The sequence below is a fragment of the Podarcis muralis genome, chromosome 2, assembly GCF_964188315.1.
Source record: "Podarcis muralis chromosome 2, rPodMur119.hap1.1, whole genome shotgun sequence".
Lineage (NCBI taxonomy): Eukaryota > Metazoa > Chordata > Lepidosauria > Squamata > Lacertidae > Podarcis > Podarcis muralis.
In genome coordinates, this window is record NC_135656.1 from 58,895,415 (window position 1) to 58,910,870 (window position 15,456).

Sequence of the window (15,456 nt, forward strand, 5' to 3'; positions counted from 1 at the left end):
TTCTTTTAGAAAGAGAGGAATCAATGCACTCTGCATAATTGCACACTTTCCTAAATAAGAGGCTGTACAAGCACCTACTGCAACGGCAACTTCCAAACAAACTGCAGCCATACCATGTAAAAAATATTACCAGCCACCACTGTCTGGCAGTTGTTGCTGACTTTCACAAGCCAGGGATCCAGTTACAGATGGGTAGCCGTGTTGGTCTGCCATAGTCAAAACAAAAAAAAATCCTTCCAGTAGCACCTTAAAGACCAACTAAGTTAGTTCTTGGTATGAGCTTTCGTGTGCATGCACACTTCTTCAGATACACACTCAAGCCTGTGTATCTGAAGAAGTGTGCATGCACACGAAAGCTCATACCAAGAACTAACTTAGTTGGTCTTTAAGCCAGGGTTGTTATGCCTGTGCAGCTGTGCCACACACAGTGCTATTTTCCTAGAAAAAGAGATGCCAGAAATATAAATGTACATGTAGGTGCCAAAATCCCAAGGGAGCAGAAAATATTATTTATGTATGCGACCAGTTGCACAGATGTTATTGGCCCAGAGATTGAAAACGGACGAAGTCCCAGCCAGAGAAGAATGGCAGATTAAATTGATGGACTACGCCAAAATGGCAAAAATGACCGGAAGAATCATAAATCAGGAAGACCAAAATTTTAATAAGGGAATAGAGAAAAGTTATCATTTACCTTAAAACCCATTGTAAACCGTTAAAATCGTTAGAAGGATCTGAATAACACTTGTAGTTCAATGGTGAATTTTGGAGATAATGGAAATGTAAAAGATTTGGATTATTATAAAAGACGCAGGAGGAAATGATTAATACAAGGACCCACAAAGGGGAGGAGGGAAGTCTACGTTTGTGATTGTAAAACTTTAATTAAAAACCTAAATAAATAAATTACTTCAGTAATTAAGTACTGATCTAAACAACGTGCTAGTAAGTATCCTCAGGTGAAAGCAATTCAAACGTTATCCACCCAAAAGCATGCAGCTGCGCAAGCGACCCGCTTTTACACGCTGCCTCTCCTTTTGCCCCCGCCCAACTACAGAGAGCTCCCGCCCTCCCCTCCTCGCACGCCACTGGCCGAAGGCGGCTGAGTGGCAGCGCAGGCCGAGCCAGCCAGCGCTTGCCTCTTGCTGGTCACGTGAGCTCTTTGCTCTCGTGAGCCTGCTCGGCTCCTCCTCCTCTTCTCCCCCCCCTCCGATCGGACCGTGGTCCCCTTGGCTTGGGGCTTCTCCTGCCCTCCTTCGCCGCTCGTCGGGCGGTAAGTAGGTTCTTTGGGTTGGGGGGGGGGGGGAGGCAGAAGGAGCCTCCGTTCGTTCCTTCCGCTCTCTCTCTCTCTCTCTCTTCCCTCCCCCCTGAACTCTGCTTCCGCGGAGGGTTCTCCTCGCTTCAAGCGCGGCGGGCTGGGGAGCCGCAGTTGGCTTGGGGAGAAGGCGCAGAGCCCGGCCTCGCGCCGCGGCGGAGGCTCCCTTTGTGTGTGTGTGCGCGCGCGCAAGGGAAGCAAGAGAGGAAGAGCCTCCTCGTGAGTAAGCAAGCAAGCGGCTGGCAGATTCTAAGCCCCCCTCCCACGGGTGGGACTCCAGCCTGGCTGCGCGGCCTGCGCTAGTACCAAACAGGAGTACGTTATGTGGGGCTGCTGCAACGTACAAAATGCTTTTTTTGGGGGGGGGGGAATGCATTGGCCGGAGCTTTTTTCTGCAGCAAATGGGGTGCAAAGCATGCTCCAGGCCCGTGCTGGGAAGTTTAGGTGGGGACTCTTATCTCTCGCGACTGAATGGATTTCCGTTCTCTTTCCTCCAGACAAACACATACCCCACGTTTTTCTACATGCAATGGGTTTTTTTGCTTGTGTGTTGAGGCCTGTGAGCCCCCAAGGTGCACCCCTAGGACAGAGGCATCTTGTTCAGGAAGGCTGGATGTTGGCTGGGGAAATTGCCGCGTCCCTTTCCCCCTTGGGTCCTGCATTTGGTTTGTTGTGGTAATGCGATAGGAGGAGCAGCCAATATGGTGTCCTCCAGATGTTGGGACTCCAACTCCCAGCAGTCCCAGCCAGCGTGGCCCGTGTTCAGAGATGGTGGGAGGTGTGTACTCCAGCAACGCCTGGAGGGCATATTGCTCATACGCAGTGTATATTTGGGATTGGCAGCAACCGTGGCGCCCATATCAGTTTTCTTAACTAGGGAAGCATGGTGAGCGATACAGGTGAGTGCTGCTCCTAGGTGCACTTTGTGTGCATCTTGTCTAGGCATGCAAACTGCAGTCCCACTTCTGGAGAGATGAAGGTGACAGACTGCAGATGTTGGAAAGTGGCTTCCTTCTGATGAGGAAGGGAGCACAATGCTCTGCTGTGTTCCCTTGCCTAGCAGAACAGGTAGCTGCTGTTCCTACGTGTGTTTTCATATGTAACAAGGTAGGTAACAGGGAAGCACCTAGCTTTCCTTTGCTGAGTATTACAGATTTGGAGGGGGGACTGAAAATGTTCCAGAGCAAGCTAGCTGTTTTGACTTGCTATGGTTTATCAGAAGTCCCAAAGACAATATTTGGCAGTTTCTGTAGCAGAACCGGAACTCACTTTGTTATTGACATCCTTTTTCTTTGTTTAGGGCTTGCTTTTTGCCAGCTGCCTATTGTCTGTGTCTGTACTTGTTGAGTATTCTTCTGGGATTTTATGAGGTCTTATCAACATGTTGCCACAGCACACTAGTTCCGTTTGTCATCATTACTCCCCTTTTATTTTTAATTTATTTTTAAGTTGCAGTTGGTCCTTGTTGGTAATATAAAAGGAGCAATTCGTTACTGTTACCTGTGTTGTTTTAATATATAATATAACTGTTTTGAAGCAACGAGCGATTGGTATTTATTCCAACACAGCTCTTAATATGCATTTCTTTGGTTTTGACACAGGAATTAAAACACATAAGGAGAACAGAAGTGACTTTTAAACTGGTTCTTTCACATTGCACTGCACTAGTTCTGTTACATAGTGCTTAGTTATTAATGGCAAGTGTTCTTCTGAACCACCAATGTATTGAAGCTTTCCTCCTAATAGATGTAACTGTCCTAATAAGGGACATCAATCTTTGGGTTGGTTTCAGACTTACAGCACAGTCTTGATCATGACTACAGTGGTACCTCTGGTTGCGAACGGGATCCGTTCCGGAGGCCCGTTTGCAACATGAAAAGAACACGCGTCTGCGCGTGTGCGGGTTGCGATTCGCCGCTTCTGCGCATGCACGTGACATCGTTTTGTGCGTCTGCGCATGCACGGGCAGCGAAACACGGAAGTAACCCGGACGTAACATGAGGTATGACTGTACTCAGAACTAAGATATGCTGAATTTAGTGGACTCACTCCCACCTAAGTGTGGTTAGGACTGCAGTCTTCTTCATGCTTAGAGAAATCATGACTTAACTTGATTTCAGTGGGTCTGCTGTAAGCATGACTGAAGTAGATACAACCCTTTTGGCTTGTATGTAGTGTGAAAATGGGAAATATTAAAAAACCAGTTACTGAATCTACTTTATAGTGTGTGATATAAATGGAATAGCCTTTATAAGTTCCTGGTTAGCCTATATCTCTTTGTCTTAGTCTCTCTGGTAAGATGGCAAAAACTAATGGACTGTAATTATTTCTAACAGGCCTAAGAAGAAACTTCACTGGATTAAAGAAAAAACCCAGTTGCTGCTGTACAGCAGCAGCTACCCAGCTGCTGTTGTGCCTGAGAATCTTCAGTTCAGTTCCAAAACTTGCTTGAACACTTGTCAAATGACGTCAATGGCCAGCCTGTTCTCTTTTACTAGCCCAGCTGTAAAGCGTCTTTTGGGCTGGAAACAAGGCGATGAAGAGGAAAAATGGGCAGAAAAAGCAGTCGATGCTCTGGTTAAAAAACTGAAAAAGAAAAAAGGAGCCATGGAGGAGCTGGAGAAAGCACTGAGCAGTCCTGGACAACCCAGTAAATGCGTTACTATTCCTCGTTCGTTAGATGGGCGACTTCAAGTTTCTCACCGCAAGGGCCTTCCTCATGTTATTTACTGTCGTGTTTGGCGTTGGCCTGACCTGCAGAGTCATCACGAGCTGAAGCCGTTGGACGTTTGTGAATTTCCTTTTGGATCTAAGCAGAAGGAAGTCTGCATCAATCCATATCATTACAAAAGGGTAGAGAGCCCAGGTGCGTTTGAATATTATGGCATTGCTTTCATCACAAAGTATTCAAACTGTAATGTGATTTACAGTGCATGGCTACTTGGAAGATAGTGCCATTGTGTTGAGTGAGACTTGACTCCCAGGAAAGCACGTATAGGTTTGCTGTCAGGTGAAGATTGGTGTATCTGAACTTTCTTTTACAAAGTGAAATTATTATTTATTAAATTTGTATACCCCTCGTCATCTGAAGATCTCAGGGTGGTTCACAGCATAAAAATACAAGTTCAAAATACACAGTAAAACCAAGAACAAACCAAACAAATACCCCTTCCCCAAAAACCCCACATTTAAACGGATAAAGGATGTTGAAGAGGAATGTTCTATTCTGGCACCTAATGGTGTATAATGAGGGCGCCAGGTGAGCCACCCTGGGGACGAGCGTTCCACAAATAGGGAACCACTGCAGAAAAGGCCTGTTCTTGTGTTTCCACCTTCTGGACCTCTTGTGGAGGAGGCACACAAAGAAGGGCATCATGATGATTGCAGGGTCCTGGTAGGCCCACATGGGGAGAGGCGGTCCTTGAGGTTTCTTTTGTCTTGGGGAACATTGATGCTATATGTCTACCTTGCATTGTCCCATCTGTTAAACTTTATGCTTTTTGAAATGTGATTTCTGATACTAAACATAGAAGCAAGCTTTTTTGCTCTGACCCTATCCACCACTGGCATGTGGTCCCCCAAAAGTTGCTCAGAATGCAGTGTACCCCATGGCCTGGAAATGTTTCCCCACCCCTGACATTCACCATTTGTTAGTGAGAGGCACCTCTTACCTTGTTGGATTGCTATGGGACATGCAACCAGATTTTTCCAGTGTTTTGACAGTGTGTGCTTACGGCATGTTCTTCTGTCTGTGTCTTCAGCACTTAGCACTTCTACTTCTATAGGCAAATGGATGTCTTCAGGGCTGTTAACTAAAACCACTAATCTTAGGTTTATATTGTTTTCTTCCTTTTCAGTTCTGCCTCCAGTATTGGTGCCAAGGCATAGTGAATTCAACCCACAGCACAGCCTTCTGGTTCAGTTCAGGAACCTGAGTCACAATGAACCGCACATGCCACACAATGCTACTTTTCCAGATTCGTTCCAGCAGCCTAACAGCACTCCATTTCCCATTTCTCCAAGTAGTCCGTATCCACCTTCTCCAGGCGGCAGTACTTACCCAAATTCGCCAGCCAGTTCTGGACCTTCTAGTCCATTTCAGCTACCAGGTAAAAGCCTATCTGTGTGACGCTAATTGAAAAGTAAAACTTGTAGTATGAAGCCAGAGGGAGGTAGAATTACATTTCAGAGTTCCTGCTATGCATTTTGTCATATTTATTATGGACACATCATTTGAAGCTTTGGAATTACCGTAGATTCCAGCGTATTAGGCGACTGGGCATATTAGATGACCCCCCAAATTGGCAGCTGCAATTTGGGGATTTGTCTTATAAGCCAAGTCACCTAATACACTGGGCAGCAACAGGGGACAGGCTCAGCTCTGCGCTGGGCGGCTTTCTCCCAGCGTGGAGCTGAGCCCACTGCTGCTGCTTCGGAACCACCGCAGCAGCAGTGGGGGGCGGGCGCTGCTCCGCGCCGCCCATACCCGGCTTATAAGGCAACCCCTGACTTTGGATAAGATTCTCCGGGGTTCAAAAGTCGCCTTATATGCTGGAATCTATGGTAATCTTGTGAAGGAATTAAAGAAAATTAAAGAGAACAAATAATTCAGCCATTTGAGAATTTTGCTGTTTTATGTATTTCTGCATACACTTCTGATTTGAATGGGTAGTGGGACAGAAGACACAAGACTAAGAGTTTGGAGAAAGCATAAACCATTCTACTGTTATTTATTTAGTGTGACCCATATGCATGGTGCTACACAAACAATGAGAGGAAAGGTCTCTGTCCCGGCTTAATGTAGACAGCGACACTAGGGAGACAATTGAGGAAAAAGAGGGGAATGGAAGTGAGGCATGCAGGAGAAGATTGTATGGTTATTGCAGTTGCATGTACTTTTATTTTAGTTATGGAGAACATAGGAGCTAGGAGGTTGTGCCCAAAGTCTTCAAGGAAAAGGTGGGGTTTCTGAGAGTGTGTTGTGTTTTGAATGTAGTAAAATAGGTGAATGTAGTAAAATAGGGAGAAAAAGTTGTGTTGCTTCCTAGGTTGGCCAAGCATGGTGAAGCTGAATGAGTGGGTATCATATGTTTGTTGGGATATAAAAGCAAAAAGATCAGGTTGTGCAAGGCTTTGGTGAGGTTTGAAAATAAGGGTGAGAAATTTATGCTGGCTCTAGGAATAAACAGGAAGGGAGTGTAGAAGTTCAAGGAAGGGCATCACATGGTCAGAGTGGTGAGAGAGGTGAATGTTTTTGATAACAGTTCTGGATAAAGGTGAGAGGACAAAGTCGAGGCAATAGAAAGTCAGGAAGTAGTAGATTTCCATAGTCTAGGCAAAACTAGAGCCTGGACCCACTCTGCACATTAGTTGAGGATTCCCATGAATGGTTCCTCCACAAACGCATGGGTGCCTTTGAAATTAGTTAGTGTTAGTATTGAAGACCAGTGGATATGAACTGCTAAAACTGGTGTGGGGAACCTTTCAGCCTCCAGGTGTCAGTGAACTACAAGTCCCATCATCCCTGGCCATTGTCCATGTTGTGGGGGATTGATGGGAATTGTAATTCAGTAACATCTGAAGGGTGAAAGGTTCCCCACACCTGTGCTGCAACTTGATGATCGCTTCGGTCTGCCATGTTATTGTATTGGCCCGGGGTTTGTTGTACAGTGGTACCTCGGGTTACAGACGCTGCAGACTCCGCTAACCCAGAAATAGTGCTTCAGGTTAAGAACTTTGCTTTATGATAAGAACAGAAATCGGGCTCCGGCGGCGCAGTGGCAGCAGGAGGCCCCATTAGCTAAAGTGGTGCTTCAGGTTAAGAACAGTTTCAGGTTAAGAACGGACCTCCGGAACGAATTAAGTACTTTACCCGAGGTACCACTGTATATGCACTGTAATGTATGTCTCTTGGAAGCACCCAAAAAACATTTCAGATAATAAGATAAAGACCAAGGTATGGACCAGAATTTTTGCTGAGGTGACAGAGAAGGACGACTTTTATTTGTTTGTTTGTTTGTTTTCTGTAACGTTACAAAGGGAGCACTAACATTACACAGCAGTGATACACTAAATTGCGGATTATGTGGTAAAGCAAGAGAAGTCAAAGAGAAAGCCAAGGCTATGTGCCTACTCAGCAGGGTAGGTGGCGATAATGTCACTGGACATGGAAAGTGAGGTGATAAAAGAAGGGCTTGAGAGGAAAGACAAGAAGCTTGCCCTCCACATATTGAACTTGAGATGTTGACAAAACATCCAAACCAAAATATGAAAAGTACTTGGAGATGGGAGATTGGATGAAGGGAGGAAATTCAGGGTAAAGATGAAGAACGCTATCAGAAGCCTATAGATTGTACTGAAACTCATGGAATGGGATACACCTGGTGAGAGGGTGTTGGGGACAGCAAGAGAGCTAAAAACAGATCCACGAGGAAGTGTCTCCCCATATGTAGAGATCAAAAGAATGATTATACAGGTGAAGAGCTAAGTGGGGACTTAGGGCAAGAGTCATCAGCTATATATCACATGCCTCACAGATGACTAAGATTACAGAGATAATTGAATTGGTAGGCTATTTTTTTTGGTAAGGGCAGTTTTAGGAAAGTGCTGGGAGGAAAAGCCAAGTTTGAGAGCAGAATTGGAGATAAATTTTTGTTTGTTTTAGAATAGGAGAAACAGGGAAGTTACCACAATTGGGAGTTATAGCAGTGATGGAGATACAACAATCTGGGAACAGTGCTGCCACTTCAGACTGCGAAATGGGGATCGGAAGCTTAAATGATCCTCCACATTAAACTCCAAGCACGCACTCACACACATGAAGCACATAGGGAGGGGAAGACCAGGTGGCTTTACAGAAAAGAGAAGGGCAGGGAACTAGGGAGTGGTAAATCACTGCAATGGCAAAATTGGAAGCAACATCTTATAGGTTGTTCTAAATATACTGAATTTTGTTTGATCCCATTGATGTTGGTGACACTGCTTCCAAACATTTTTAGTTAATAGTCTCAGTGTGAGAACCTGACCAAGACTGCCCTCCTGATGATGATCACTGGAGCAGGAAGAATGAGATGGGCAAAACTTATTGGTTAGGTTGTGGCCCAGAGGGCTGTAGAGTGGGGAAAGTACATGTGCACATAGGGGAAAGAAACACAGACAATCTGGTCAACCAAGTATTTAGAAAGCAGTTTATTTATAGAGAAAGATTTCAAAGGAAGTAGAAAAATTGAAGGTGGAGAGTGAGGAGGTAGTAAGGAAGGATGACCCTGAAGTGGGAGGAACAATTGATTTTGTAGGGGTAACAGGAGCTGTGATTAGGCTGGATTAAATGTTCTCACTTTGCTCAAATTCCTTATTTTTCTTTATAGCAGATACACCACCACCAGCATATATGCCTCCTGAAGATCAAATGGGGCAAGATAATTCACAGTCTATGGACACAAGCAATAATATGATCTCTCAGATAATGCCAAATATTTCCAGTAGAGGTGAGGTGAACAATGCATTTTGTAGACTTGTCAATATTTTGCAGTTGAAATTCTATAGAGAAGAGAATAGCCTACCAAGCAAAAGTGCCTTTTCCCCCAGCTGCCACTTATCCCTGCCCCTTAAAAGCACATTGGCACTGAAGGCTTTGGATGGGCAGCATCCAATTTTGCTTTTCAGCCATGGGTAATTGTGTTATGGGTTGAGGATGTTAGTGTTTGAGGGTTGGATAGGTAGTGAGTTTGCAGGGATGTGGACAGAGCAGCACCAGAGGGACCTTTATAGGGGGAGCAAAAAATATTTGTAGCCTGCCCTTCCTCCCAAAGGAGCCCAGGGTTGGACCAAGTTATCAGCATTTCAGAATAAACTGCTGCATGTATTGAATATTTCAGTATTAAGTGAACAACCAGTCAGCCAAACTAATAACTTTTAATTGTGTATATATAAAGACTGTCTTTGTTTCTAAGTGTGGGCGCTTTAAATGGCCACGTTCTTGAAACTCCATTTTTTATGGACTTGAGCTGTGGCCTAAAGAAATAAGTAATTCAGCATGATTAAAACAAATTATTTTTCATGGTCCCAAGTTGGCGTAATGTACTGCTTGTGAACATGAACTATGCCATGCCACTGTCATCAGAGACTTGGTTACTTTGCAGAGCTGTTGGAATATTTTGGAGGGGGTATCCATGAAACTCTTTGAGCTCCTAGGAATAAAGGCATTAATAACTATTACTGTATGGGAGAGACTATTGCTTTAGGTGTTGGAAATACTGAAATCCGTATGTTTTGCTTTTGTTCATAGATGTTCACCCTGTGGCCTATGAAGAGCCCAAGCACTGGTGTTCAATTGTGTATTATGAATTAAACAATCGAGTTGGGGAGGCATTTCTTGCATCTTCCACTAGTATTTTAGTAGACGGTTTTACAGATCCTTCTAATAACAAGAACAGGTTCTGCTTAGGTTTGCTCTCCAATGTCAATCGCAACTCAACAATTGAGAACACCAGGAGACACATTGGAAAAGGTAATATGGAAATGCGCTTTGTATGATCATAAGAAACCTTCCTTCACCTAACTTTGTCGTGTTCATTAATCTCAGTGGGTCTACTATGAGTAAAAAGTAGCTGAATACCACTTAATGTTTCTAAGAGAAGCATTTTCAGTGAACAAATCTCCACACCCACGTATAGTGTGATTCTACAGATTGCACACCAAAGACAAATCTTGCAGCCTTCTGATCAGATGCTTTGATCTAACCTGCCAAATGGCTCATGATTCTGAATAACAGTTTCCTAGCAATAGAATACCAGCAATATTTAGGTAATCTCGGTTAAAAACATTATTTGTTGGAGAATCTTATTCTTTGATTCATGGAAGGAGGACATCTAGTGGCTGATATTCAGTGGCAGAAATGCAAGTATACTCTGATGTGTTAGAATAACTGGAAACCATTCCTACTGGAGCCTTTTAAAAATAGGAACTCGGCTAGACTTTCTGACATCTGTAACATTTCTGCAAATAACCCTGTTAAATGTTTGGGTTTCTCTCACTCCCCTGACTCCAGGTGTTCATCTCTACTATGTTGGTGGTGAAGTCTATGCCGAATGCCTGAGTGACAGCAGCATATTTGTACAGAGTCGGAATTGCAACTACCATCATGGATTTCACCCTACAACTGTCTGCAAAATTCCTAGCGGCTGCAGCCTGAAGATTTTTAACAACCAGGAGTTCGCTCAGCTTCTAGCCCAGTCGGTCAATCATGGATTTGAGGCAGTATACGAGCTCACCAAAATGTGCACAATTCGGATGAGTTTTGTGAAGGTAAGGGGTGTGAACCAGCCATAACTTGTGCATTTGAGTGATTTTTGAAGTATATTCCCCAGGACAATAACTTTAATGGGAAATCTTCTGTGGCTTTGAGGGCTTCTTCCCCATATGTAATCTAGAAAAGTCACAGAAGTAACCCATCGTCCCTCAGAATGGGGAATGACGCAGAGGGAGTGACCCTGTTTCTGGGTACTGCTTCTGGTTGCATGCAAATAGAGTGCGCATAAATGGGGAGATGCCTGTATTTCAAACAAGCACGTCCTCCTTATCGATGTAACAGGCTCTGAAGCAGGTGTCAATTGGACAGATGCATTCTCTCAATCGTCATTTGCAGGCCTTTCCAATAGGATGAGGCTTCGTTTGAATAAACCGTCATTCTTCTCCATCTGCAAAACCTAGTAGACAACGTATACTGGGAATCCTACTGAACAGTAGGATTTTTTCTGTGGGAGGAATAGAAGCATATGGTATCCTGCCATCCCTCCATAAACCTATATAGTGGTGCCTCGGGTTAAGAACTTAATTCATTCTGGAGGTCCGTTCTTAACCTGAAACCATTCTTAACCTGAGGCACCACTTTAGCTAATGGGGCCTCCCGCTGACGTGGGAACACGATTTCTGTTCTCATCCTGAAGCAAAGTTCTTAACCCGAGGTACTATTTCTGGGTTGGCGGAGTCTGTAACCTGAAGCGTCTGTAACCCGAGGTACCACTGTATTCCCTTTTCTCTGACGTGTCACACTTTGTTTGAGGGGTGTGTGTGTGTGTGTTACTCATTTTTTAATTTCTAATGAATTTACTAGACTAATCAACACTGGCTGTTTTAAGAGTGATTCTTGGATATACACTAAATGTCTGCCCATTTTTTGTAGGGATGGGGAGCAGAATATCATCGGCAAGATGTCACAAGCACTCCATGCTGGATAGAAATCCATCTTCATGGGCCTCTGCAGTGGCTGGATAAAGTACTCACCCAGATGGGATCCCCTCTTAATCCCATCTCTTCTGTTTCATAGTGCCAAAGAAGTTTTTTCAACCATAACTTTAGTGACCATTTTCTAATTCTACAGACACTTCCAGTGTGGATACTGTAAGAACATACTACACATTAGCTTTCTTCTAGCAATGACCAATTCCATTGTTTTTTATCGCTCTTCGTTTGATTTTTTGATATTAAGGAAACAGCCAAGTTGGGAAGAAAACTGAGAATTCAGGATTTTATTTTTCCTTGATACACATATTTAATAATCATCAACTCCACTGAAAATATTTTTATGTGTCTTCTAGGAACACATTTTGAACTGGTTCTTTTTTTTCGGAGGGGGGAGGGAATAACATTTATCTTTTTCCTAAATTTGTTTATTTCCAGTTTACAAGTTTTTAATGTTGTATAATGGATAATGTCCGTAAACAAAGCTAGCTTTATTACACCCAAGATTGCCTTTAGCTTGAGTAAATAATGTGACTTAAGTATATACATGTTAAAAACACGTTACAGATAGTGGTATTAGAATGCATTACTGCAAGTTCTGTGGTAAATAGTGGTTTTATCTATACCCCAGTTCAATTTAATACTGCCTCTACAGTGCAATTGTATGCATGTATACTCAATGGAACATTGAGCTACTGGAACTTACTCCCAGACAAGTGTAAATAGGATGCTGTCTTTAGTCAATTGTTCTTAAACATTTGATTCAAGACACTCTGTTTTGCTTAGACTAGTCAGTATTTTCCCTTGACTTACATTCATGCTGTGGGCTAGGCCTTGACAAAGTGTAGCTTTTTAGGAAATCCACGCCTTTTATAGTGCAAAACAGTGCCATTTTGTAGATAACATTATGAGGCATTGCTCACCTTTCCATTTTATTTTGCCTCTCTGTAGCTGATATCCTGGAGGCTTCCTAATGTCACACTTGGTTTTAATAATCACACACACACACAGTATTAATGAATGTCCTTCCTAATGTTACTGCTGGTTTTAATAATTCCCCTCCTCCAGTATTAATTACAACCGTGGTGTACTTTACATTTATAACCAGAATATCAGGACTCTCACTTTGCTAAGTGATGCAGAATGTTTGCCTTTTAAATTACTGAGGCAGACTAGGCCTTCGATAACAAAAAGATCATTGCCATTTGGTGGCTGGAGCCTAATAGAAGAAGTCAAGGATCTTAAGCCCTCATATAACACAGCAGCTCTTCAGCATCATCTGTCAAATGAATTGTCAGTTTTATGGCCTTTTGTTAATAAACCTACTAAAGGGCTCTAACTGATGCAGAGATGAATGGTAGGATTTTGGTGAATATGGATGTGAATGTGGAAGTCCTCCTGTCTTAAGAGGCTACTGATGGTGTCCATTCAGGCATATTTCTTTATCAGTACAAGCGGCGGGGGGAGGGGGGGATGTATGCCTAAGTATCCAGCAATTACCAGTGCAGTTAAATCTGATAAAGTTTCTGGAAGTTCTCCCTTCCCTCAGCAACCCAAGAAGGCCTGTATTCTTTTGCCATGTATTTTCGTTTGCTTTAGGATGCTAAAGCCAACGCTAAGTACCATACTAAATGCATTGGCTTCTGAAGATGTGGTCCACCAAAAATAGTTCTCAGTGAGCCTTTCCCCAGTAACAGCAGTTAAAGCTACGCTTTCTCTATGGGACCACCTGTTTCTAGTCCTATGTGGATTCTATCCAGACTACAGGTGGTGGTGGTTGCCTTCATTTTAAAGCTTAGCATTCTGAGGATGCTGAAGCCTTTACCCAGAATTGGTGGTGGCAGAACGCAATTTCTAGTCCCTATGGCTTTGAAGATAGCCTTCTAGCTTACAGAGCTGTGTAGGATTTCCAGTGATGGTCGAGGCTTTGATGCCCTGTGTAGCAACTTGGCTTCCCACTGAAACAGAATAAAAGGATGCAAATCCGAAGTCTGGCTTTACTGGGATGGGATATGTTTTTCCCTAGCCAGCTTTGATCAATAGCTGTTCCCTGCCCTCTTACCAAGATGTGATGTCTGGCTGTGCCTTTAGCTATAGCTGGTGGAGGGGATTTCTCAGGGGAACGAAATCTAGAGAGAGTAAATGGAGCAGGAATGGCCAGAAGGGTAGGCTGTGGTCTGCTTGTTGATACTGGGATTCTTGCAGAAAATGTCGATTGGCTGTGATCTAATCCAGCAAAGCACTTCTTATGTTAAGTGAGTGTATACTTGAGATCACTGAACACAGGTGAAACAGTTGAGACATCAGAGTATGTATTTGTGCTTTATAAATTTTAAAACCAATTCGTGGTGGGGAAAATAGGCCACACAAGACTGAAGTTGACTTCTCCCAAATTTAAAAGATCAGCTACTTTAAAGACTCCTGGAATTGCTTTGCTGATCACACAGAGCTAGCTATCTGTAGTCTCTGGTTAGATGGTGAGAGGAGTGTTAATCATGTTCCCACAACTCCTTAAATGCTGGTAAGCTCAGTATTGGCCGTAGTCACTGCCATACTTTATTGCAGGAAGTGAACTCTTAATTGTGTATTCTATGGTGACATGTTTGTGAAGAAACTTTCAAAACTCTAGAAGACTATGAAAAGGCTACTTGGTTATTAGCAAATGTGATCGTGTGGAACATCTGGACATAGTCATGTTTGTAAATTTTAATGGATCTACTCCAAGTCAAACTTAGTTGAATGCCACCCATCAGTGCCACGGAAGTTGTGTTGTGCTTATATGGTAGTCCTGCCAGGGTCTTCAAGAGTTTACATATTATAATAAATACTTTGAAATTGCCTTAAAGGGAAAACAAATATGACTTTCACAAAGTTGTACCATTCTTTTGTATACATACTAGTTTCTACTTGATTTTAGAAGCAAAAAAACCCACCCTTTCCCAGTCTTTCTTTTTTTTAAAAAGAGAAGTAGATGGTCTTATTTTGTTGCCTTATATTTTAGTCAACTCCTTACTTAAAACTACAGCCAATATTTGCCTTTGCTGGGCATGCTGCTAGCTAAGCAAGATCTGCTGGGGTGTTCTCCTGTGCAAACCTCACGGAAATTACCAGGAGCTGCACAGGGGGAATTGCTCCCCAGAAGTTGTAGTGGCTCCAGATGTTCTGTGTTTGCACTTGACCACCTTGCCTATATAACACTAAAGATGATACCATCTTTTAACACATTTCATTGAATTAAAAACAATAAATGATTTGCAAGTTAATTCTGCCGTGTTAAAAGATTTGGCCTTTGTAACTAACTTCCTGAAGATTCCTACTCTTTAAGCCATCTAAAAGCCTTAAGAGTGTTTGCCAGGTACCAGTACTAACCAGACCTCCTCACTTTGCATGCAGTCTGAGCAATATTACTCTGTGTATGCAGTCAAAAAATATATGTATTGCACTTTTCAAGAGCAAGAATAGTACATAAATTGCTAGTGCATTTTTTTTGGGGGGGGGAGACTATTACCAGCAATGATATGAGTAAACTTGCTCCTGGTTTTCCCTTTATCCTTTGGAGGGAGAAACTTATTAAATGCTGATACATCAGCTTGTCTTTTTGTTGTGATTCTCCATCTCTAAGATTTACTTGTATATTCAGACTGAGTTGCCAATTATTTAGTTCTGTTTCAGTGGATGTGTAGGCATCTGACATAGGTTTCACTACAAGCTTGCATTATGGTGTATGTAAGAATGGAAGGAGACTTATTTGTTTCCAGATTTAGCTTGAGTCACGGTGTTCTCATTTTTGTAGAAACTGAGTAGACTATCTCATTCTTGCAGTTTACAACTTTTTATGCCTATCGCTGGCCTCTTTTGGCCATCTCTCTTTTGGGGGAGAGTAAATGGCAGTGGATACC

At 43.0% G+C, this 15,456-nt stretch overlaps 1 protein-coding gene across 1 annotated transcript; it reads left to right on the forward strand.

The window, feature by feature from the left end:
• The first annotated feature begins 1,116 nt into the window (after positions 1-1,116).
• On the forward strand, positions 1,117-15,145 carry SMAD5 (SMAD family member 5). The gene is made up of 7 exons (XM_028718095.2): positions 1,117-1,273; positions 3,652-4,181; positions 5,173-5,424; positions 8,683-8,802; positions 9,603-9,824; positions 10,365-10,621; positions 11,499-15,145. The coding sequence occupies exons 2-7, from the start codon at positions 3,779-3,781 to the stop codon at positions 11,640-11,642; spliced, it is 1,398 nt and encodes a 465-aa protein (XP_028573928.1). The 5' UTR covers positions 1,117-1,273; positions 3,652-3,778; the 3' UTR covers positions 11,643-15,145.
• Positions 15,146-15,456: the final 311 nt, after the last annotated feature.